Source organism: Dysidea avara, chromosome 9 (genome assembly GCF_963678975.1).
Source record: "Dysidea avara chromosome 9, odDysAvar1.4, whole genome shotgun sequence".
NCBI lineage: Eukaryota > Metazoa > Porifera > Demospongiae > Dictyoceratida > Dysideidae > Dysidea > Dysidea avara.
This window is the reverse complement of record NC_089280.1, coordinates 12,764,792-12,787,714: the sequence shown is the minus strand read 5'-3', so window position 1 is coordinate 12,787,714 and position 22,923 is coordinate 12,764,792. Positions and strand designations below refer to the sequence as shown.

The window sequence follows — 22,923 nt, the reverse complement described above, 5'->3', positions numbered from 1 at the left end:
GAATCTGAGGGTGATTTTAGCAGTTTATCACAGTATAATTATTCAACTGTTGTATAAGGGTGACTGCTCTATTAGGGTAAAGTATCTCTACCTTAAATTTTATAGTAAAGCAAGCTTTTGTTAAATACATACTGTGCATGAATTTTTTAACATTAGACCCAACATGAGGCTGAATTTTAGCAGTTTATATATTACAAGTGCAGTATTAGAGTGACCATTCTATTGGATGTAAAAGAGACTGCTGCAATTCAGCAGTTATGGAACACTCCGTGGCTAAAACAAAAATAATACTTCTTTTAAAAATATGGTACAAGGGTAGGTCCAAAACATCAGAATGGAAAACAGTTACTGTGACAAGGCAGGGATAAAACTTAACAATAATAATCTTCATAGCAGCAGTGGCATAGCCAGATCCATCACACCTTTTGTTCTACCTGGAGTAATTAAAGATGTGGGCTGGATTGAGTGATGAAATTACTCAACTACTGTACAATAATAAATAGCATAACCTACATCATTTTGGACAATGGTTTGTATTCTGGCTAGTGAATGGACAGAAATAGGGCTACCCAAAGTGCTATTTCAGATTACCATTTCGTATAAAAAACTATTACTGAAATATCTGTGTTACTCAACTTACGTAATCATTAATCACAGTGCTCCTTGATTATTGAACCCACTTGGGACAAAGACATGTTCAGATAATCAAAAAGTTTGGATAATCAAAGCCCATTCACCTGTATACTGAGCTCAAATATTCTAATATAACATACATCTTAAACAAAATATTCTAATAGAGCAGTCAATTCCGCTGTTTGGATAACCAAGTGTTCAGATAATCAAGGGAGCACTATACGTCATTGATACTATTGGTTACTATACTCTTGGTATGAGGTACCTGTATACAAATACGAAGAACACTCAAACTAATCCTCACAAAGGAAGATTAGCATTCAACGGAAGTGATGACATGATCATCCACAATCACACCTTCCTTTAACCCAATAAGTGAGACATACAAGGTTCATACTCATTTCTCCAGTGCCCATACTTTTCCATTATGACTGCTGGGTTGGTGCAAGTACAGTGTATTAAGGACCAACCAAAGTGTCCTGATTATCAAGGTGTCCTGATTATCAAGGTGTCCTTATTTTTCAGATCAGTTTACATGCTAAGAGATACTTTGGAGCCATTACAAAGTGTTCAGATTGCACAGGTGTTATCATTTTCAAGTGCTCTGATTAACAGGTTCCACTGTAAAAGTATGTGTTCCCTGGATATTATCAGTTATCACACTATTGCTACCACACAATTGTGCATCACCACACGCTACACTACATGCACACACACACGCATCACACGTATCACACGCGTATACACACACAATGCCTTCTTCACAAGAAGTAGTGTTTTGTGTGTGTAGGTAAAGACGTAGGTTGAAAAGTCATGGTGAAAAACAGTTGCTGCAGTACAGTTATGAGCTATGAGGAAGCAGTTTCATACATTGATGATTCAAAGATAGCCTCTCCATAGCAGTGCTGAAGTACAGATGTCACAATATATTTTTAAGCCCACTTTATAAAAATGTATGTATATTAAAATTTGTTGTTTCACATTACCAGTGTTAAACTTATGGGTAGCTAAGAAAGAGACACCTACTGTAGAGTTGACATTACAAATTTTTAGCAGTGTTTTCAAAGTTGCTTGTAGTGTAGCGGTTTGAAATTCAAAACATTTCAGCAGTAGAAATCTAAGAACTATAGTTGGTGCAAGTCAACATTACAGTTAAATCAACAGGAAAATACTTGGCTTTATAGGAATGGAGCATTTATGGAGTTATCTCAGTTTCAATTACTCGTCAATTTTCAATAAAATAAAAATTATTGTGTGTTTGACATTGTCCTGTGCTACCTCTTAGACCCCACTCTACTTACTAATGCAACTTACAACACTTCTTTAGGTGAAAATGTTTTACTCCTGCTTGTTATCGTTTTGTCAGTGTCGCTATGGCTCGTGCTTTCTCTTGATTTGGCTGGGTTTTGCCGAGTGTCTCACCACTCGATATCAGACGGCACTCTAGTTCATCCAAACCCATCTAGTGAGTTCCTTTTGAATAAGCTCGATGCGTTGGGTCGTGGTTTGAAGCGAGATTTGAAGTATCGAATACCTACCTAGTTTAATGTGCACCGCATATGAACTCGTTGCTATGAACTTGCTTCTCTAACCGGTTGTACAAGTTGAATATTTAGTTTTACGTGCAGTGCATATAAACTGGTTGCTGGGTACTCCAACAGGTTAAGCAAGTTGAATGCCTTGTAACTAATGAGTGATGTGCTTGAACTGGTTGTCAAGAGCTAAAAGGACGGCGTCTATTAGAAAACCAAACTAATTAACAAAGTTACGGAAAAAGAAACGCCTTTTTATTTTGTTTTATCTCCTATTGTCTAACACGTTACCGGTGAGTATTTGTGTGAGTGCTACGTGGTTTGTCTGTACATTAATCAATTCATTACTTAATTAATTATGATGTAATTTAACATATTTTTGTATTATTTTTATTACTTGGTTATGTAACTAGGTCCGGGGCACATACAACCAAGTACAACCACCAATGGGGCAAGTACAACAGTGCATGACCAGCACAGAATGTGTGGATGAAAAAGATGCACATACAGTAAACTTAAGTGATACATGTAATTACAATCATGAGGGTCTGCTACTATGACGTTGTATTGAATTCCCGACCATGGAAGACCACATAATGCATTGTCACCGCCCCTCCCCACAAGTTGAGGTACAAGTGCATGCTCTCATATCTATGGTATTGAATCCCATCCATGCAAGCAATGAAGTTTTTATATATCCATTAAACCAAGAGTTCATAATATTTGTAAGGTGGAGAGTGTCTAACTTGAATGCATTCACCAAACACCCTGCGTAAAATAACAGCTCAGCCTTATTTCAGAACAAAGGCTTTACCTTCATCAACACTAATCAACACCAATCAACAGTTTTCTATCCCCAGTAAAGGTGTTGATTTGATGAAAGGTGAACTTTGGTGAATGTTACGCAGGGTGTTTGTACAGGCCATACCAAGAGTTAGACACTCTCCCCCATACAAATATTATGAACTCTTGATTAAACAGTCCTAAAATTATAATGTTTAATGAGGATGAACCAGGGTACTGGATTAAGACATGCATGGCTGCTGAAGTTTCCAAAAGCAGACCTCAATGATAAAAGAAGCAGGGTATTTCACTAGAAACTGTTATCTGAGTTATTTTTTGTTTAATATGAGCTGGGCCATATGTCCTAAAATGTTGACTCAAAGTAAAATAATGCATGGTGATGACAAAACAACTTAAATTAAAATGAAATTTAACAAACAAACAAAACCACAATTGTTCTAATCAACACGAATACGGTTTTCCACTAAACGCAGCAGAGAGCTCTGTTGACCGTAGGTTTCTGCTCCCATGAATAGCTAGTACAGCAGAACATAACAGTGAAAGCTACAAAGCACAGCATATCCAGGAAAGTGTCTGATTGTTAGAGGTATTGTGCTTCTGTGACAAAGTGATCTCACTCCTGGCACTGAAAGGCTTCAGGTTGAGAGCTATGTATTTTCACACACAAATTTATTAGCTGAAAACTGTGCCAGTGTTAACGTTCCCCACACAATGGCTTGCCAGGCCCAATGGAAAACTACTGATAGCTGAGTGCTGGTACATTAATGGTGTGGCAATGGCATAATGATGTGTAACACAATACTGTACAACATGCAGGATATAAATACACAACAAACAATCGTGTTAACATACTCTTAATCTCTTTCATCATCTGTAAGACTTGGAACTCAATGTGTCACCTGTTGTATTCTTGTTGTTTACGAGTAAAGTGGCCTCTGGATTTCCTGCAACCACTCGCGCCTGTTCGCTATTCTTCTCCTTCGTGCAACCAAAATAATTATTATTAAAGCACGGGTGTAGTACTGGGCATTATATAGAATTACACGTACATTAAAGTCATTAGCACGAACAGGTGTACCGATTATACGGTTGTGCCTTTGTTCACAGGCGAATCGATCCCAGGTTAGTTTATGTCTCTAGGCCTCATAGCTTTCTCAAACATTAATTATTTATTTATTATTTATGACATAATTTTAACCGCATTTTGTATTATTCTTAGTACTTGGTTGTATAATTATTACTAGGCCCCAGGGCACATACAACCAAGTAAAACCACTAATGGGGCAATCTACAAATGGGGCATGTACAACAGCACAGTGTGTGTGGATGGAAAAGATGCACAAACAGTAAACATAAGTGATAATGTAATTACAATCGTGAGGGCCTGCTACTATTACATTGTATTGAATACCTGACCATGGAAGACCGCATAATGCATTGTCACCACCCCTGCATGATTCTCACAAGTTGAGGTGCAAGTGCATGTTCTCATACCTATGGTATTGATATTGAATCTCATGCCTGCAAGCAATGAAGCTTATACATCCATTAAACAGTCCTAAAATTATAACGTTTAATGAGGATGAATCAGGGTACTGGAATAAGACATGCATGGCTGCCGAAGTTTCCAAGAGCAGACGTCAATGATAAAAGAAGCAGGGTATTTCACTAGAAACTGTTATCTGAGTTTTTTGATATGAGCTGGGCCATATGTCCTAAAGTGATAACATGATATACTACTACAAGATGAAATATAGGAGATACACAATACAGGAGATACAATGCAGATGATACACAATACTATATACAAGCCAACAAAGGGAGACAGCCAAGCCATCCATAAGCCAGGAAACTGTTAGGTGAAGGCAAAACAAAATGTACAATACAAGAAAACATTAAAACATACCATGCTCTTTACAATACATTTACAAGCACTAGAGGTAGCCAAGCCAACTAGAGCCTAGCAAGCCAGGTGGAAGCTATTAATCTTTTTCCTGGTCTTGTGCAGCTGGCATGGTGAACTTCCTTCTGTCGTTGTGTTGGGCGTGACCGCCTTAATTACTTGCCTTTATGTGGAGTGCACCCACCAGCAGCTGGTATGACAACTTGAGACTTGGTGTGCCAGCTGGCAACAATTCCAAAAACAAATGATCAGTAGTTCGTTCGTCTAGAAATCTGCCTGGTTGATTAACTGCATTGTAGTGGGCGTCATGTTCTAGCTGTTTTGATCAGCATTAAATAGAATAGTTGTATGGTTTCTATCACCTCCACGAAAACAACCGTCCATTATATGATTGTCTCTTCATACAACATGGATTCTATTCCCAGTGAGTGCGAAGCCTTAGGCCTTGTAGTTTTCTCAAACATTATTTATTAATTATTATTTATGTATTTATTCATTTATTCATTCATTCATTATTAATGACGTAATTTTAACCACATTTCGTATTATCTTTAGTACTTGGTTGTATAATTATTCTTATTTTTTCTCACTGGGCTAGAGCAAAATGTGAGTACTTTTTGGGAATAAAAACTACATAACTTTCCTTCCTATGTCTTTCTTCACATCCATGACCTATTTTTAAATGCATATTACAATGATAACACCCATTCTCAAGCAATTTTGCTTCTTGTAGGTTCACTTTACCATTGATCTTCTGACTTAGTTTCTGCAAGGGTAGCCAACGTGTTAACTGTGTTAATAAGTATCCAATCTATTTATGTTAACAAGTTCATTTGGAAACCTCATAACATTACCTATACATATTAAGTTCATACCAGAGCAACAATGATGTTGTGTACCACTGCTGTACTTGACTTAATTGTGATCACATAGCTGCACAAATCAGAAGCCATACTATTGCTGACCACAGCATGCTACTGTATAGTGGGAAATTTTCGAAGGATGAAACTTTCGCAAAACTGTGCAAAATATGATTTTCACGTTATAAATTCACAAAAGTCTAGAAAGCGGGTAATGGTTATGTGTATAAACTGAAACATTTCACGATTATATTTTCACGAAGCTATCATCACTCACTAAATTCACGAGTTCCTCGAACATTTCCGGCTATACGGTATACACTGCCTATATAGTAGGGTCAAAAACTGTGGTTTCGTGACCAACCTCTGGCTAACAAAGTTTGATGGTTTAATATTGTACTTTAGGGTATTTTAAACAAAATGAGCTCCCACGCCGCTTTTTAAAGTCCGGGGAAAGTTCAGTAGAGCCAAAAGTCTAAAATGGCTACTAGCTGACATGAGCAAAAATAAAATAATGATAAAAATTCAAATAAAGGTTCCTTTTAGACTAATTTGGGGTCAAGGAATCCATTTCTGACGTTATTTTTGTGATTGGATGTTCCTATAACCTAGAAATTTAAGTTTGGTAGCTACCAGAACAAACAATTAGCTAGCTGTTTACAGTGATTAAGCCTTTCAGCTCCACAGTCAATAGTATCCCTCTTGACAGTACACGGCCCCCTTGACAGAGTTAGCTGACTAAAACTAGCTGACTGTCAATTCTTTGCAATGAGAAGCAATTAATGGCTGATGTCAAAAAATGGTCAACAACATTGGTTGAATTCAAGCTGCTCAGGTGAATAGAAAGTAACTCTCTCAAAAGCACGAGGAATATACTCCAGCACGTACGCACAGAGATGGGCAAGCTGTACAAGATCTAACATCATGCTTTAATATTGCTTTCCATTTGATCCGGCATTGCCTGCTCTAAGAACCTCACAATTAGCTATTCCAGCTACACCTGAGCTCATTTCAGACTTCAAGAAGGCCAAGCAAGATGGGGAGACCCAGCTGATAAAAATTTTCATGGATGAGCGCATCTATTCTAAAGAAAAATCCATCCATGATTGCATAAAACGTAATTCACATCTCACCTTTGCAGGGATTCCATCAAGAAAAGTCTCTGAAAACACACTAAAAATAAAACAAGGAGAAATGGATAGCAGGATACTAGCATCCGTGTTGATGCCAATGGTCTACTGTTTCTACCTGAGCTCATGAAACATCGTATATCTGAAGAATACCTAACACTGTCCAATTCCAATGGTACTTTCAGAAAGACTCAAAAGAGCAAATTTCTGCAGAAGTTAGCATTACTGCCTCTTGATGTCAACTCCTACACAGCATTAGTGGACAAGATGTAGTGCCTAGCATCACCTATGTGTCAAGAGTGATGGGCCTCCACACACTTGGGGTGACTACACCAACAAAATAGGGTCTGTGATCCTGGCACAGCATGTCAGTATTACCACCATCATCTGCATCAATGATCCCCATGACTATGCTGAGTCCACTGATCAAAGATAAGTGTGAATTGTGCATTCAGGGTCAAGGTCCCATACCCAATGTATATATGAAGCCAGCTGATCTATTTCCCATGGTCTGCAATTCAAGACAATTCTCTGCACTGCTGGCAACAAGAAATGCCTCCAGGCTCTAATCAAAATTCATCAGCTCTCAAAACTGTCTAAGTTTATCAGTCAGGAACTAGTCTACTCAGTGGGTGAGGACTGAGTGAGTCTGTCAACTGGTGACACCTAAGAAAGCCTGAGTTTTAGCCAGGGTGGGGCTGACACAATTATGCTATCTGTTTATGCAGCTCTAAGATCGATATCACCTGGTTATAGCAATCTCATAGTAAGCGATGCAGAAGACACAGATGTGTACATTCAGGCTGCAGCCATTTCACATGACATTCCAGGTATTATAATACCTCTAAGAAGCAATTTTTTTCTGCAGAGGCATGTGTACTGAATATTTTGCCAAATCTCTTATACCTTTTTGTGTCTTGTCTGGCTGTGATGCCAACAGCTGTTTTTCTGGGCACAGCAAGATATCCCTCTATGAGAAATTGTCAAAAAGTACTGAGGCCGGTAGCCTCATCTCAAAGTGTAGAGAAGGCCTTCTGCTGAGTGATGATGTCTTGAATGACCTTAAGTCCTTTGTTATCCGCTACATCTATGGAGACACACAAAATTCCTCTCTGAATCTAGCCTGTGCAACCAAATGGAAAAGCCTAAAGAAAAAATCTTCGGTGCGTTTGCTTCCTGATGATGACAATCTTGAGCAGCATATCAAATGTGCCAACTTTTTAGCCTATGTTCAGTGCCACCCTGACCTGAGAAGACATCCCTCTCCTATAGGTCATGTTTGGGAATTGGTGAATGGCCAGTGCGCCACACAAACCTGCCCTTCCAATTTCACTTCCAGTCCCATCAGTGTGACAGGATGGCTATGACTTTGCCAATTCAGAGCTGAATCTGAAGCTGCATCTGAATCTGAATCTGATTTTGATACTGAACCTGAATCATCAAATGAGTTGGAGTCATTGGATGAACCTTGAATTAGACTTAACACACTGTTTATATTACATATTATTGAGCAAAATTCTTAAAATTTTACATTAACAGAACATCCAATCACAAAAATAACATCAGAAATGGATTGCTTGACCCCAAATTAGTTTTAAAAGAACCTTTATTTGAATTTTTATCATTATTTTTATTTTTGCGCATGTCAGTTAGTAGCTATTTTGGACTTTTGGTTCTACTGAACTTTCCCCGGACTTTAAAAAGCGGCGTGGGAGCCCATTTTGTTTAAAATACCCTAAAGTACAATATTAAACCATCAAACTTTGTTAGCCAGAGGTTGGTCACGAAACCACAATTTTTGACCCTACTAATAGTTGGATATGTCAAAGCTGTATAATACAAAGTACATTCAATAGTATAGAAACATGTTCATTAACTCTGATAATATTAGCTGACTATATACTTAATAGCTACTGTACATGATCACTAACTTGATATACATGTTTAGTACTGTGTAATATCAAGCACCACCAGCACCTCTTATTATCATGTTAGCTATCCATAAATGGATTTATAAAAGGTAAAACAAACTAGTGTAAAAATAATTTTCAAAAATTAAAACATGGGAATAGAGATCGCTGAAAAAGGTTAAGAAACAAGAGTCAAACAAGCCAGCATGTTAAACACATTGAGATCTCTATTTGGACTCAAATAAACATTTATACAGAAGCATTCTCAGTACTTACTAATTATTTTCAGTACTTATCTGCCCCTATTTATATAACACTACTGCTTTTCCTTAGTCTCTAGCAATACCATATCCATTGAGTCCAAATAGAGATCTCTGTGTGTTTAACATGCTGGCTTGTTTGACCCTTGTTTCTTAACTTTTTTCAGCAATCTCTATTCCCATGTTAATTTTTGAAAACTATTTTTACACTAGTGCGTATACATGTGACCGTCTCGGCAAAAACTCGACTTGTTTGTACAAGCATATATTTTGAGAAAAAACAAAATCTAAAAAAAATTACGCATGTACAAAGAAAAATACACACAAGAAGGAAGACTCAAATCAATGAAACTATACCATTTTATTTGCCTACTTATGGAGAATTCGAAAATCTTTATGTCATTTCTATAGCCCCAATGGCTTGCATGTCACATGTGTTTGTTTACGATGTGGTAAACGTAAACAAAATTGTTGTCATTTCTTCAATAGAACCACCTTCATACCCATATGCAAAAGTGATACAGAGCTAAAACTATATCTTGGTTGATTTGCTAATTCATGGTGAATATTTTAAACCAATTTCTAACAATGTAAAATAATGAAAACGGAAGTTATGGCTGTGAATGCAATTGTTCCGTGCAATTTTTTTATCCGTGAACCCTTATGCTCACAGTTTTTCAGCACTGGCACATAGACTGCCTTACATCATAGGGAGTCTTATAGCACTTTTCTGGTAGGGCAGGCGAATTACCAACATATTTGTCCATCTGTTTGTTTGTCCAGTGTGTAAGTAAATTAAGCCTTCATTCACACTTAATTTGTATGACACTTTGATCAGATTTACCTCATCAATGCTGTAGAAAATAAGCAACTTGCATGATTGGGCAGGTACTGAAAAATGATATTACTGGCACCATGCAGATACCGAAGTTTACACTGAGGAATTGTATGTGCAATTGCTTGACCTGGCACAACTATTTCACTAATCCTGCTTACATCTAGACCAAGATCTGCTTAAAGGATCATGCATACCTTAAGGTCATAAAAATTATAGGACATTTGGAATTAATGATGATGCTTAAACACCTACATGGGGTTTTGTGTGGCAAGAGGTATAGCTATAGTATGTGTCACTACAACATTAAAAGTGCATAGCATAGGGCAAGTCCTGAACCTTTGTTTACCATGCAGTAACTATAATTGCAAACTGTAATTGTGTTGGCTTTAAATGATGCACAAGTTCATTTCTCTTTGTTGACAATGAGGTAAACGTCATGAAGAACTGAAACTGTGCCGTAGTTTTACCTAACCTTGCATGTTCATTATTTTATTATACGTAGTTAAAAGATGGCATAAGGATCATGTACTTTAAAGCACTATCAACACAGCAATATAGGACACTAATATTTATGCTTGGTTCCCAATATACTATTATGTCACATTAGTTGTCCTACATGTAAAGCAGATACACCAATGCTTTTGTTTGTTCTTTACAGCACTTAGAAAATGGTATCATACAGTACAATAGTACTGTATAGTAGGGACATCAAAGGTGTGAGCATGGCCAGTGATATAATATAACCCAGCTTTAGCTTCATATGCCAATAACTTTTGGAAAAAAATAGCAACAACAGAAAAATCGATTTGCACAGCAAATATAGGGAAAATAAATTATAGAGGCACTTACAAAAAAATTTTCCTCACAACAATATGACAGTATTGGTTGGGTAAAATCAAGCCCAAAAAGTGTCTTCAGATCGATCTGAAACGTTTCTGTCAAGTTACAACAGAATTTTTTTTAAAACTTATTCAACGGAATTTTCTAATGCCGGTCTGCCTGCTTAATGCCTTCAGTCAAACATAGCAGAAAACTGGCTACAGCTACAGCCTTAATTCTTTCACAGAAACATTTCTAGTTTGCTTAATTGATAAACATACAATGCTTGCGCTATTGTCATAATTACCTTTTATGCTACTTTACCATGGCCATCAGTCAAGGTTCTACCATTGAGTGCTAATAGGCTAAAGTAGGGCTTCCATCTACCAGTGTATATTGCATCAAACTATTCGAATGCATGTGGTCATTGCACCAAACTATTTGAACACACGTGGCTCATTGGTTATCAAAGTTGGTAGTTGATATCGATCAGTGAAAGCAACTCGCGGCGAACTAGCAACGTGTAAGTTATTTAGCAATGTTAAAACCAAGTCGGGTCATTCAGGTATATCACTTTACAGATTATCTGGGTCGCCCGGATTGGATCACGTACTAAATTAATTAGTATAATGATGTGGATGTGTAGTAACATGTCATAGCGTAGCCCTGCTTCTGTCGTGGGCCATGCCCACTTATGTAAATTAGTGTCTGTAGACATATGGCAGCCATACCCATTCGTCAGTCTGTAGGTATGCACGAATCCACAGTCTGCAGGCTTATGTAGAGCCACGTCCACTGATCAGTTGTTATTGTATGAGTAATAATCCAGTATAATAGTGCTGTAATTCTTTAAAAATATTGTGACTGGTTTTGTGTGGCTATTTAGCAGTTATGAGCTTGCAAAAAAAAAAAAACTTTACAAACAAGTATAAGAAAAAAATAGGAATTTTAAATTAGAGTAGGGACGGTGTATAGTGCTGCAATAAAAAGTACTGAAACAAGCTGGATCTGAGTAGTACGTAATGTCCAAATACTGTAAAACAATAAGAAGTGAATATCCCTACTGTGCTACATTCAATGCACAGTGGGGATATTCACTTCCTATTGTTTTACAATATTTAGACATTACGTACTACTCCAATACAGCTTGTTTCAGTACTTTTTATTGCAGCACTATACACTGTCCCTATACTCTAATTTAAAATTCCCAATTTTTTCTTATACTTGTGCTTAGTATGCTTTGATCTTTGGAGGATAATGAGGTCTTTAAAATCTACTAAGAGACCTGCTGGCAGGTTCTTAAAATGGTTAAGAGATCTGCTAGCAGAAATACCTCAAGCATCACAAATCTCACTTTCGATCATTGATTTGCAATGCTCCCTACACACATATTCAGGCTGATAGCCTGCAATGGGTGACCAGTCACCTTGCCTATTACAATTCGATTGTGGAATCTAATGTTGTATGTACGTTTGTTATGATGAATGGAGAAGTCCAGAAATGTAACGGAAAATTCTGTTTAGTGCCCATCTGTTTCTAGAGTGTTTTAAGGCTGTTTTCGTCATCTATTGAACAATGGATGGATTTTACTAAATACCTAAATGGGTAAGCTTCCTTGTAGAAATGTTACTTTGCGCTACATACAATGTGGGTGGGGTCCGTATTCAAAATTGTGCCGGCTGTTCTTCGTACTACTGTGGTGCCACTGAAGGCACAACTTGTGACACTCCCATCGTATAAATCCAAACAAGCTGCTTTCTTTTTGACACACGTGTTCTTTACACTGCTGTGTGCACTGGCTACTACTAACCAGGGTTGACCTTATCGATCACTACGTTTCCCAAAAAATCACTGTCGTTTCCCAGCTGTGAGTCTAAGGCTTGTGAACTTGTGAAAGGAAGCAGTGCGAGCTTCGATTTTTTCAGCACTTCGACAAAAGCACGTTTAGTCTTCCGCAATTTTTTAACAGTGTGTGATGATTTCAGAACAAAATATAACCCAAATGACTACACTATATACCCATATAAAATGCATACATTTTCTAAGTCAGTTAGAGACCACACCTCACAAAGATCCTCATGCTAGGTCACTAACCTACACGTAGAAGACACTGGTAGAAAAGACTCACTGAATAATTAAGCTACATTCCTGTCAAAACCACAGACAAACAACTTTGGTCATTAACTTCAGTAAACTTGCAGGAACCTCACATTTTAAAAAGTAATATATACTGTACCATGCATGCTACATAGTGCTTGATCTCTGTTTCTGGCATTAAAACATTTAATGTGGAGACATGTACAGTTCTATACGTAGGGCAGGGACCAACACTAGTTTAATACTCTACTTATCAGCCAACATGGAGGCAAGTTTCCTACACACAGTAGTAGCATTAGGACCTATGCCAAGGGGGTATTACTCTGTACTACAATCTGCGACCAAGGTCAAATTGTGACCTGATCTGTGAAAACCTGACACAATCATGCATTTTTCAAATCACTGTTTATTAATTTTTATAATCTACTTAACCAAGTGTACGCTCTGGCAAAGTGTCAGCCTCATATGCCAATAACTTTGTGAGTTACAGCCCTAGTAGCAAAAGCAGAAAAATCGATTTGTACAGCAAGTATACGGAAAATAAATTACAGACACTTACTAAAACTGTTGTGAGCGGAATGACATACAATGAAACAAAAGATTTTCTAACTCCTCTTGAGTAGGCAAATAAGATGATATCCAGTTGTTGTTAGTCTCTTTCTTCACTACGAACAAATCATTTTAAAAATTTATGAATTTTTAAAAATAATATGCAATTATTTCACCCATTGTATTCAATGCTTTATACTGTAATTTATGCTTGCACAATTGTTCTGGTCACGATTTTTCACAATGGACAATGATCAAGCTGTTTCCCCAGCACAGCCAAAGTTGCAGGACTAAGTAGTGCATGAAAATATAGCAAAAATAAATGGAACCAGGTCACCAGTCTAGACTGATTTCTGACAAAAGTCAATGGTCAAAACCAAAAATCAATCTTGACCAGCTTTGACAACGGTCGCAGATCATGGTACAGTGCCTATTGGAGTGACACCCCTTGAGTAGCTGCAAACACTAAAGATGCAAAGCATATAATGTCTCTCACCACCTCCCAAACGAGTTCATCAACAATATTAGGCCACTCCAAACAAATTTCCTGTTTCCCGTCCTGGCCTCAGGCATATTTGCATGCAGGTGAGCGATCCATTTCCATTATTTCATTATGAGATTGGCAACTTATCAAGCCATTATTTGCCTGGTACAGCTATAAAAGCTGCACAAAAACAAGGACCTTCCTTTTCAAGTTGCAAAAATAACACAAACGTAAAGTTTGATAGCACTACTAACACATGAGCTGACACTGCTTTTGCTAAGCCTGTCAGTATGCAAGAATAACCGGAAAATAATGGAAGAATACGGTATAATGGAATATTTAGAGCTGACAGTAGATAAACCAGATGCGGGCGTTGGTCGAGAAACAGGAAATTTATTTGGAGTGGCCTTATCTGACCACACTGCTGCAATACACTAGCATGATGTTTAATCAGGTTGTGTTTAACACGAGTCATTGCCACTCACCGGTCATGATTTTCAGTTCAGAACAAATCTGTCTAGCTAATTCAGCACACTCTACGTGCCGTGATGACTGCATATTGGTTAGGAACTCATGAAATGGACGAGGAATCCCTGCAAACAATGCCTTACGAATGTGTAGTAAAACAGCTCGAGCTTTGGACGACGAAGTCGAGTGTGTTAATATTACTTCTTCCTGTTCAAAACTAATGACATTACTGGTCACGAGATGAGGTAACAACTCTTCAACTGTCACTGGTAACAGTTCACACAACTTAGCATAGTAACGGGTAAACACTTCTCGTTCACTAGTCGACTGACTGGACGATTCCTTCCTGGACTGATCTTCACACTGTGACATTATTTAAGTCGTTTATCTCTCTTCTAATTCCTAATATGGCAACTGCAACCTAGAAACATGTCATCGGAATGCAGCATAATTGTTCCGTTGAAACCACAATAAAAACCAATTTAGAACGTTTTATTACAGACATCAAAACCTGCTGGGGAAGACGTAAAATAGAGCAGTTCAAGTTTGGACTAGGAGAACTTGCTTGCCACTATGGTAACAAGATGCATTCGTGCTCTGTGTATTGTGTGTGTATGGATCAAAATTTGGTCACATAATTTCAACAGAGAATATCCGTCTGCTTTCACAATTCATGATACATGCCAACTTGGTCATTGGAGAATAACAGCAAAGAATGGTTCTATATACCACCTCAGGTCCACCTGCATGATGAGTGTGATATCTTAGTAGTAGCTAATTGACTAAAGCCAAGTTCAGAAAGTATTACAAACAGCACACATTTATAGTCACACTAAGAGAATGTTCTAGAACTACAAAGGAAATTAAAAGTTACTAAAATAAGTATCAAGTACAAGAAACTAAAAATAGCTAATTTTATTCATGAACATTAGTCTACATACTTACAGATTATTGTCTCTATATAGTTCAAAGTCTACAATACCACATCTCCCTCTGTCAAGAGTGGAGGTCGATGATGTTGTTGTAACAGATAATGTCTTTAATTTCAGGAGGTTCTGTTGTAGCTGGATTAGTGGTATGTTGTTCAGTGGTAGTTTCAGAGACAGTGGTATCCTCTGGTGGTGAATAAGGATAAGTGTCAATGTCAATAGTGTCAGATGAGGTGGTAGCAGGTGTGGCTATAGCCTTTGGAGTGACTATCCTATGACATAGTTGGTCTATGTGACATTTGACAGTTCTGCCATTATTAATTGCAACATTAAAAGTCACTAGACCCAGTTTCTGTAGAATCATGCCAGGTAATCCACTTGTGTGGTCCATTGTATTCTCTGACAAATACAGTAGTGCCTGGAAACATAGGTTGTGATCTGGAATGTTTGTCATGATGTTGCTTTTGATCTGCTTGTTTAGATGTCACTGGTTGGTTTGTGTTTGGCATCATTAAGTCAAAACGTGTTCTCAGTTTTTGTTTGAAGAACAGTTCACAAGGAGCAACATCTTAGTGGTGGCACATGAGGAGTTGCATGATACTCAAACAAGAATTCTGCTAAACAGTAGTGAATTGATTTGCCATCATTGGAACTAGCCTTCAGAGTACGTTTCAGTGTTTGTACAAAGCATTCGGCAAGGCCATTTGAGGCTGGATGATAAGGAGCACTGAGAATGTGTTTAATACGATTGCCTTCTAGAAATTGTGTGAATTCTGCAGATGTGAATTGAGGACCATTGTCCGATACTAATTGTTCTGGCAATCCATGATGAGCAAACAGTGACCTTAGGACTTCAATTGTCTTTACAGAGGTAGTAGTTGACATCACTTCTACTTCTGGCCACTTTGAGTGTGCATGAAAAACATGTGACCCAAGTATGGCCCTGCGCAAAGTCAACATGAATACATTTCTATGGGGTGTCAGACCATATCCAAGGGTGTAGAGGTGCTGCAGCCAGATTGGCTTGGTTAGCTTGGCAAGATTTGCCCAATTCTTCAATTGCTTTGTCTAGTCCAATCCACCAAAAGTAGCTTCGTGCTATTGCCTTCATTCTTGCAATTCCAGGGTGATTAGCATGAAGAGATTTCAGTACTTGTAAATAAAGTGTCTGTGGCACAATCACACGCATACCCCATATCACACAGCCATTCTCAACACCAAGTTCATTCTCATGGTGTTTGTAGGGTTGAAGTTCCCTGGTACCTTGGTAGGTTTGTAGTGGACGATGGTGTAGTCATACGCTGACAGTAAAACTGCCCATCTTTGTAAATGTGCAGCTGCTAGAGAGGGTATTCCCTTCTTTGGTCCCATGATTGTGACTAATGGTTTGTGGCCAGTTATAAGAGTGAAATTGTGGCCATAGAGGTAACGGTGAAACTTTTTAACACCAAAGATCAGTGCCAGAGCTTCCTTTTCTAGCTGTGCATAGTTCGTTTCTGCACTTGTTAATGTACGGGAAGCAAAAGCTATTGGACGCTCGGAACCATCTGAGAAAATATGAGAAATAACTGCACCCACTCCATACGCAGAGGCATCAGCTGCTAAGGCAATTGGAAAATTGGGGTAGAAGTTATACCCATTTTTCCAGTTTTCATAGGTTTTTGAAAAATGAAACTTGTTTCACATGCTTATAAATTTTTATGAAAACTCATTGTTTTCTTGAAGAAGATTGGCTAGACTAAAACTTGTGTAGAACAAATTCTAAATTTTCTATTTAGATTTTGTTTTATAACTGTGTAGTCAATTTATGGCTTCGGCAATGAAATTTATCAAATATTACTGTTTATAAACATGCATGCTGCAGCAATTCAGACAAGAATAAACAATATAAAGTAGTATGACATAGTATACTAATGAGTATGACATAGTATACTAATGAGTATGACATAGTATACTAATGAGTATGACATAGTATACTAATGAGTATGACATAACATAAAAGTATAAAAACACTGGTAGAACATACCCAACTACTTAAAAAATGAGTGGGCGAGCAGGTTGGATATTTTTGGAAGTTCATGCCTTGGTGCACTATAGCTGATCAAGTTCTTGGCTGATGGCATCTTTGATTGCAAAGAGAACTGGTCGTGGTTTGGAGTAGCATATGGCTTTATGTGAAGTGAAGCTGTGAATGGCTGAATCTTTCCAAGCTCTTTTGAAAACAGTGTCTCATGATGTTGTAAAAGTGAGTTAAGTGGCTTCAGTTTAACTGTTCTTATGGTGAAAATGTTGTGCCAGTCAAGTTGGATGTGTTTCAGCCAATTTCTGCCTAGGAGACTTGGTCCATTCCCTTTTACAACCACTAGCATCAGTTTCTTTGTTTGGTTGCCATACTTCACTGTCACATTGAGTGTGCCCTCTACCTTCATGCATTCATCTGTGTATGTTTTGAGTACCAGGTTAGATGAGTGTAGAATTTTGTTTCTAAACAAAGCTTGTTTTGTGGCTTCTGATATGACAGAGAAGGCTGCCCCTCTATCAACCTCCATGTAAAGTTTCTGTCCATTTAAAGATAATGAAACAATAATGGGGTCAGCAGAACGAGTGTCCACTCTATGGAGCCCAAATTCATCCTCACTGCTATTAGCATTTTCATCAGCAGGTGGTTGTGTGTCATCTTGTAAATGGTGAGTCTTTTTGCTTTTGATGTGAGTTTTTGTTTGCCCAGTTGATTTAGTTTTAGGGACTTTGGTATGTGAAACCTTAAAGCGACAGGCGGGGGCGATATGTCCAGTCTTGCCACAGTTGTGACATTGAGCCTATTTAAATTTGCAGTTTGCAGCATTGTGATTTGAAAGTCCACAACGGTAGCAGCTTTCAGATTGACAGTTAGAGTTTGCTGGGCGTCTTATTGCATTGATTGTGTCAGCCTTCTTAAATGATTTAGAGTCGTTATCAGCTGACTCCATCCCCCTCGCGATTTCTAAGGCGTTAGGATAGGTCAAGGTAGTCTGTGCTAATTAATAGACGACGTTGTATGGCTTAATGATGGAGCCCACATACAAAACGATCATGTAAGGTTTCTTCCAGAATGCCTTTGAATTCACAATGAGTAGCAAGCTTCCTCAAGGCTGCATCAAACTGTGCAATTGACTCATATGACTCAGTAGCTGTCTGATCACGTTTATGGAAATGAAATTATTATGGAGCGTTTCGGTTCAAAATGATTGAGTAGAGCTATTGAAATAGCTTCAGGTGATTTTTCACCTGGTGTAGCTGGAGCAAGTAGGTCACTTAGGAGAGTGTAAATAGGAGCACCAATTGAACTAAGTAACACTGCAACTTGCTTCTTAGCATCAGTCTCATTGGCTTCAAAGTATAAGGTTACTCTTTGCAAGTACGACTTGATAGAGTCTGATTCAGGTCGAAATTCCTGCAGTTTCCCAAAATGAGTAGCCATAGCGTGAGTATATAGAAATTCTCGTCGCCAATATGTGATACCTTAGTAGTACCGTATATGTAAAAAGTTTTGAGGTAGAAAACTTTTGTAGATGAGTGATTATGGCAAGATTCGGAGGAAATGTTTCGTAGCTAGGCAATTACAATAGCTAATTATATGCATAATTGCTGGATTCGGAGGAAAATTTTCGTAGGTGAAAGGTGATCTACAAAAATTATCCACCTCGAAAATTTTTACGTATACGGTAGCTAGCTAATTTACTAAAGCTAAGTTCACATCAATAAAATTATAATTCACACTCTGAAAGTATTACAAACAGCACACATCTCGCACACATTTACATAGTCACACTAAGAGAATGTTCTAGAACTACAAAGGAAATTAAAAGTTACTAAAATAAGTATCAAGTACAAGAAACTAAAAATAGCTAATTTTATTCATGAACATTAGTCTACACACTTACAGATTATTGTCTCTATATAGTTCAAAGTCTATAATACCACAATGAGCCCCACCTACATTACCAGCCACACCCACCTCATCTCCTGGATGAACAAAAGACTGGAATGAGTAGAACAGAGCATCAATAGTTGTGATGATCTGTGTGGAATGATTTAGATGAACTCAAACAACATGATTACAGAGGGTGTACATAAGCCAACCCTGTATAATCTATGACATGTACAAAGTACTATCTACCTCACTTATCCCATCAATATCACGATTATACACTTTACTGTATATATTGGCTAGAGCTTTAACCAATCATGGATGACACTGTGACGACAATAGTGATCACATGATCCAGTTAACCCACTTGTGACTAGAGCTGAAACAAACATTCGATTCGCTCGGATATTCGCTCGGTATTGTTAGTATTCGAATACCTCAACAGGTATTCGAATACAAAGCAACTAAGCTTTTAGCAATATTTTAGTATTTCTGAGTAATTCTACAAGTAATTAAATGTATTTATGCAAATATTTCTAATTAACCTTCTTTAAAACATTAACTCTAATGCATTTGAAGTGCTACCACAAGGTTTGGAATAGGTAATTACAAATCAAATCACATGAATTCAATCAATATAGCACATTCAAACTATTCGAATTATTCGCTTGTTTTACTATTCAAACTATTCGAATACTAAATTTGATATTTATTTCAGCTCTACTTGTGACCAAGTGTACTGGTGGATTAATGGCTTCCCCAATGCTTCCTTAAGAGCTTCAACAATGTAGTCTGGTGCACCATATGTGGAAGCCATAAGGGTATAGTCTATAACAATCATTTTCTGAACTTGTAATGGAGCCAAACAATGCTGGTCTGCTCTTGACACCTTCATTGTCATCACTAATCATCTGGTTGGCTGAAATGCTATTTCTCTGGAGATGAAAAATTCACTTTTCTCTTTTTGCTGATTACTTAGGGCTTGGCTAAACGTGTACATAATACACTATCATCTTACATGTGAAAGCATCAGAAATTTAGCTCTAGATATTGTTTAGTCAAGTCCAGCTGATATTCTGACGATGTGGCAGATATGGATGTAGGGTATGAAGCAAATGGTTCATGCAACACAAAACATTTACATGTGTTAATTATACAAATGTATGTTCTGTTGTGGAAATTTTCTAACATGTGTTTGTTACTCCACAAAGGGATTTCCTGACTTTTCTCAAGTAGATTAGAACATTAAACATTTGTATCAGGGAGTGAGCCAGTCTGCGTACCCATCTACACTAAGAGGACTACAAGATGGCCAATTTGTAATGACTCTCAAGTGAAGTGGTATAGTTTAGAGACACAATAAGAATTATATCACTTAAACACAACTACTTATCCTAGACAATATATACACAGAGTGTATTATAAGGATCAGTGAGTACATGAAGTGACAAGACTTGGCACATACCTACCTAAAAGTTATGATACGTACTGTATGGAAAAGACATGATTTACAATATAAGATTAATTGTCTCCCTTACATGAAACAGTCATGTACAGTAGCTAATTACTTTGTAATAATTATTATTACAGTATCTCTCTCCTGTTCATGACCAAATGTTTGTCTATCACTTAATGGATTAATCCAATTGCCAGCCTACTTGTACTACTAATCCCATGCAAGCCTACCCCTTCCTCTATAACACAACAATTGTTTTCCTGATCAATGGTGGTCTTCATATCCTGCTCCACATTAAGCTTGTTCAACCTGGACCACAGACACATAATATAATACGATCAGCCCACTGTTAGTATGGTATGTATACTGCCCACTCTCTATATAGTAGTGGTGGTGTGGGAGTGTGTAGTGTATTTTTGTGGACCAAGGTATGTAGAGCAGGGGCGTAGCAAAGCAAAAAACTATAGGGGGGGCACTACTGGTAACTAAAGCAGTGGTGGAGGAGGGTGTAGCTACTTGTGGGTAAATGCACAGTAAGCAAAGTGCACTCAGAGCATGCTCTCCTTCTAGGGGAGTCTGGGGGCATGCCTCCCCAGGAAAATTTTGAAAAATAGGAGCTATGAGGTTGAATCTGGAGGCAATTTTAGCCAATAATCGTAATCACAGTTATGCTAGATAAATAATCTTATAGCAACCTTGTATACCATGTTAATGATGTGATGAACTGATGACATCACAAAACACAATTAATAAGGCCTTTAAGGGGCTGTTACTTGAACTAATTTCATGTTGTTAAAAATATCCCCCAGAAATACACATTGATAGGATAGCTAGTTATAAATTACTTGTATGGATGAATTAATGAATTAACATCTTCCCCCTGAGTAGCTATTAGCTACATTCTGTGTTAGTTAGCAGATCCGTAGTTGTAGGGGGAAGTAGGACTGCTCTGATTCAGCTTTCTCCATCACAGGTTCGTTATTAGGGCTAGAGCCAGGGCTAGAACAATACTACCTGAGTCCTCTGTTAGAACTGCTTGGGAACCGCTAGAAGCTCCTTCACTAACAACTGGACTCTTTGAAATAGGTCTACCACGACTACAAATTAATTCTGACATAGTTTTCTGGCAGTGAGACTGAGATATAAGTTAACTTTCTGCAGCTGTACAGTTCTTTAATTATTTTCTAACACGAATCACACGTGAGGTGAAGCTAATTATCACAGCATTTTAAGCGCCTCTAATATTATTTCAAATAAACTAGCCAACATTTCACTCGGTGAGGAAGGAACATAACTTATCAGCGTCCAAGTAGGCCAATGATCTATAATTATTACGTGTCACATGGTGCATTACTGTAAAAATGATTCCTGCTGCAAACTGGAGGGGCCCTGGCCTGTTCTATCTATCCATGGCCACAGACTAGGGGGGCCCTGGCCCCTGTGGCCCCCCCTGTTCCTACGCCCATGTAAAGGATGTCATGAAAATATTAAGGTGAAGACTTACTCTGATAACTAAGTTGAAGCCAGTAATCTTTCTTCTGTCATGTTCATGTTCACTAAGAGTTGCTCATACTATAAACCAGTATCTAACTTTAACAAACATATTAGCCATTGTTCCCTACCTTAGCTTGTAGCTGGTCATTCAAGGTACTGATACTAGCCTTGTGGTTGGCCACCTTAGCATTAGTCACCTGTATGTGACGACTGAGTCTCTCCCGATGAGCTATTAGCTCACCTGTATACAATGTGTACACCAGTAACTAGTTATTATAACTTACTGGCTCGAACATTGTGAATGTCTTGAGTAATCCTGGTCAGTCTATGAAGGTGTAACCTCAAGTCTAGCTCAGAAGTATATTCTCCTCCTGTCTGTATGTAATAATAGAATAATGTACAGAAAGTGAATGACTATATCTGTAGCATCCACACTGACCTTGCTACTTAATTCCATCTTGACTAGTGACACTTTCCATGACTCCAAGTGTTCCAGGTAACATTTCCTTATACTATGAAGGGATCATATCACTGATACATGTATATGATGTTTACCTCTTCTTAACATCATAGAACATCTCATCAGAGATGACAAGGTGTTCATTCATTACACTGTGTGTAGTAGACAAGTCATTTTCTGTGGATCAAACAATATACAATATCACACACTTAGTATTGTAGAGTTTAGTAGTAATACTCAATATTAATTCAGACATGTACGCAACTAAACAAGAAATGCATTTAAAATGCATGCGTAAGTCTTAGGTGCCAGTGAACATGCAATACAAGTTATAAGAACTACACAATTAAGTTTGTGTGCATACAAAAATTAATTACTGTACACTCA

General features: G+C 37.8%; 1 protein-coding gene and 1 long non-coding RNA gene across 2 annotated transcripts; both read right to left on the bottom strand.

Moving 5' to 3' along the window:
• Window positions 1-15,768: 15,768 nt before the first annotated feature.
• LOC136267492 (uncharacterized) lies at window positions 15,769-18,676 on the bottom strand. The gene is made up of 6 exons (XM_066062659.1): window positions 18,484-18,676; window positions 18,280-18,347; window positions 17,309-18,035; window positions 16,435-16,763; window positions 16,203-16,384; window positions 15,769-16,159 (listed from the first exon to the last, which is right to left on the bottom strand). Exons 1-6 carry the CDS (start codon window positions 18,674-18,676, stop codon window positions 15,769-15,771), a joined length of 1,890 nt encoding a protein of 629 aa, XP_065918731.1.
• A 3,410-nt stretch (window positions 18,677-22,086) lies between these two features.
• Window positions 22,087-22,445, bottom strand: LOC136266710 (uncharacterized). The gene is made up of 3 exons (XR_010706239.1): window positions 22,361-22,445; window positions 22,205-22,317; window positions 22,087-22,154 (listed from the first exon to the last, which is right to left on the bottom strand). It is a non-coding gene; the product is annotated as an uncharacterized lncRNA (long non-coding RNA).
• Window positions 22,446-22,923: the final 478 nt, after the last annotated feature.

Excerpts from the sequence above, each read along its gene's own strand:
- LOC136267492 (XM_066062659.1), bottom strand. The coding sequence starts at position 18,676 with ATGGCTACTCATTTTGGGAAACTGCAGGAATTTCGACCTGAATCAGAC. Across the intron at positions 18,348-18,483 it reads ACTTGCTCCAGCTACACCAG|CCTTGAGGAAGCTTGCTACT; the intron begins GTGAAAAATCAC and ends AGTTTGATGCAG. Across the intron at positions 16,764-17,308 it reads CAAGAACTTGATCAGCTATA|ATGGTTCCGAGCGTCCAATA; the intron begins GTGCACCAAGGC and ends ATATTTTCTCAG.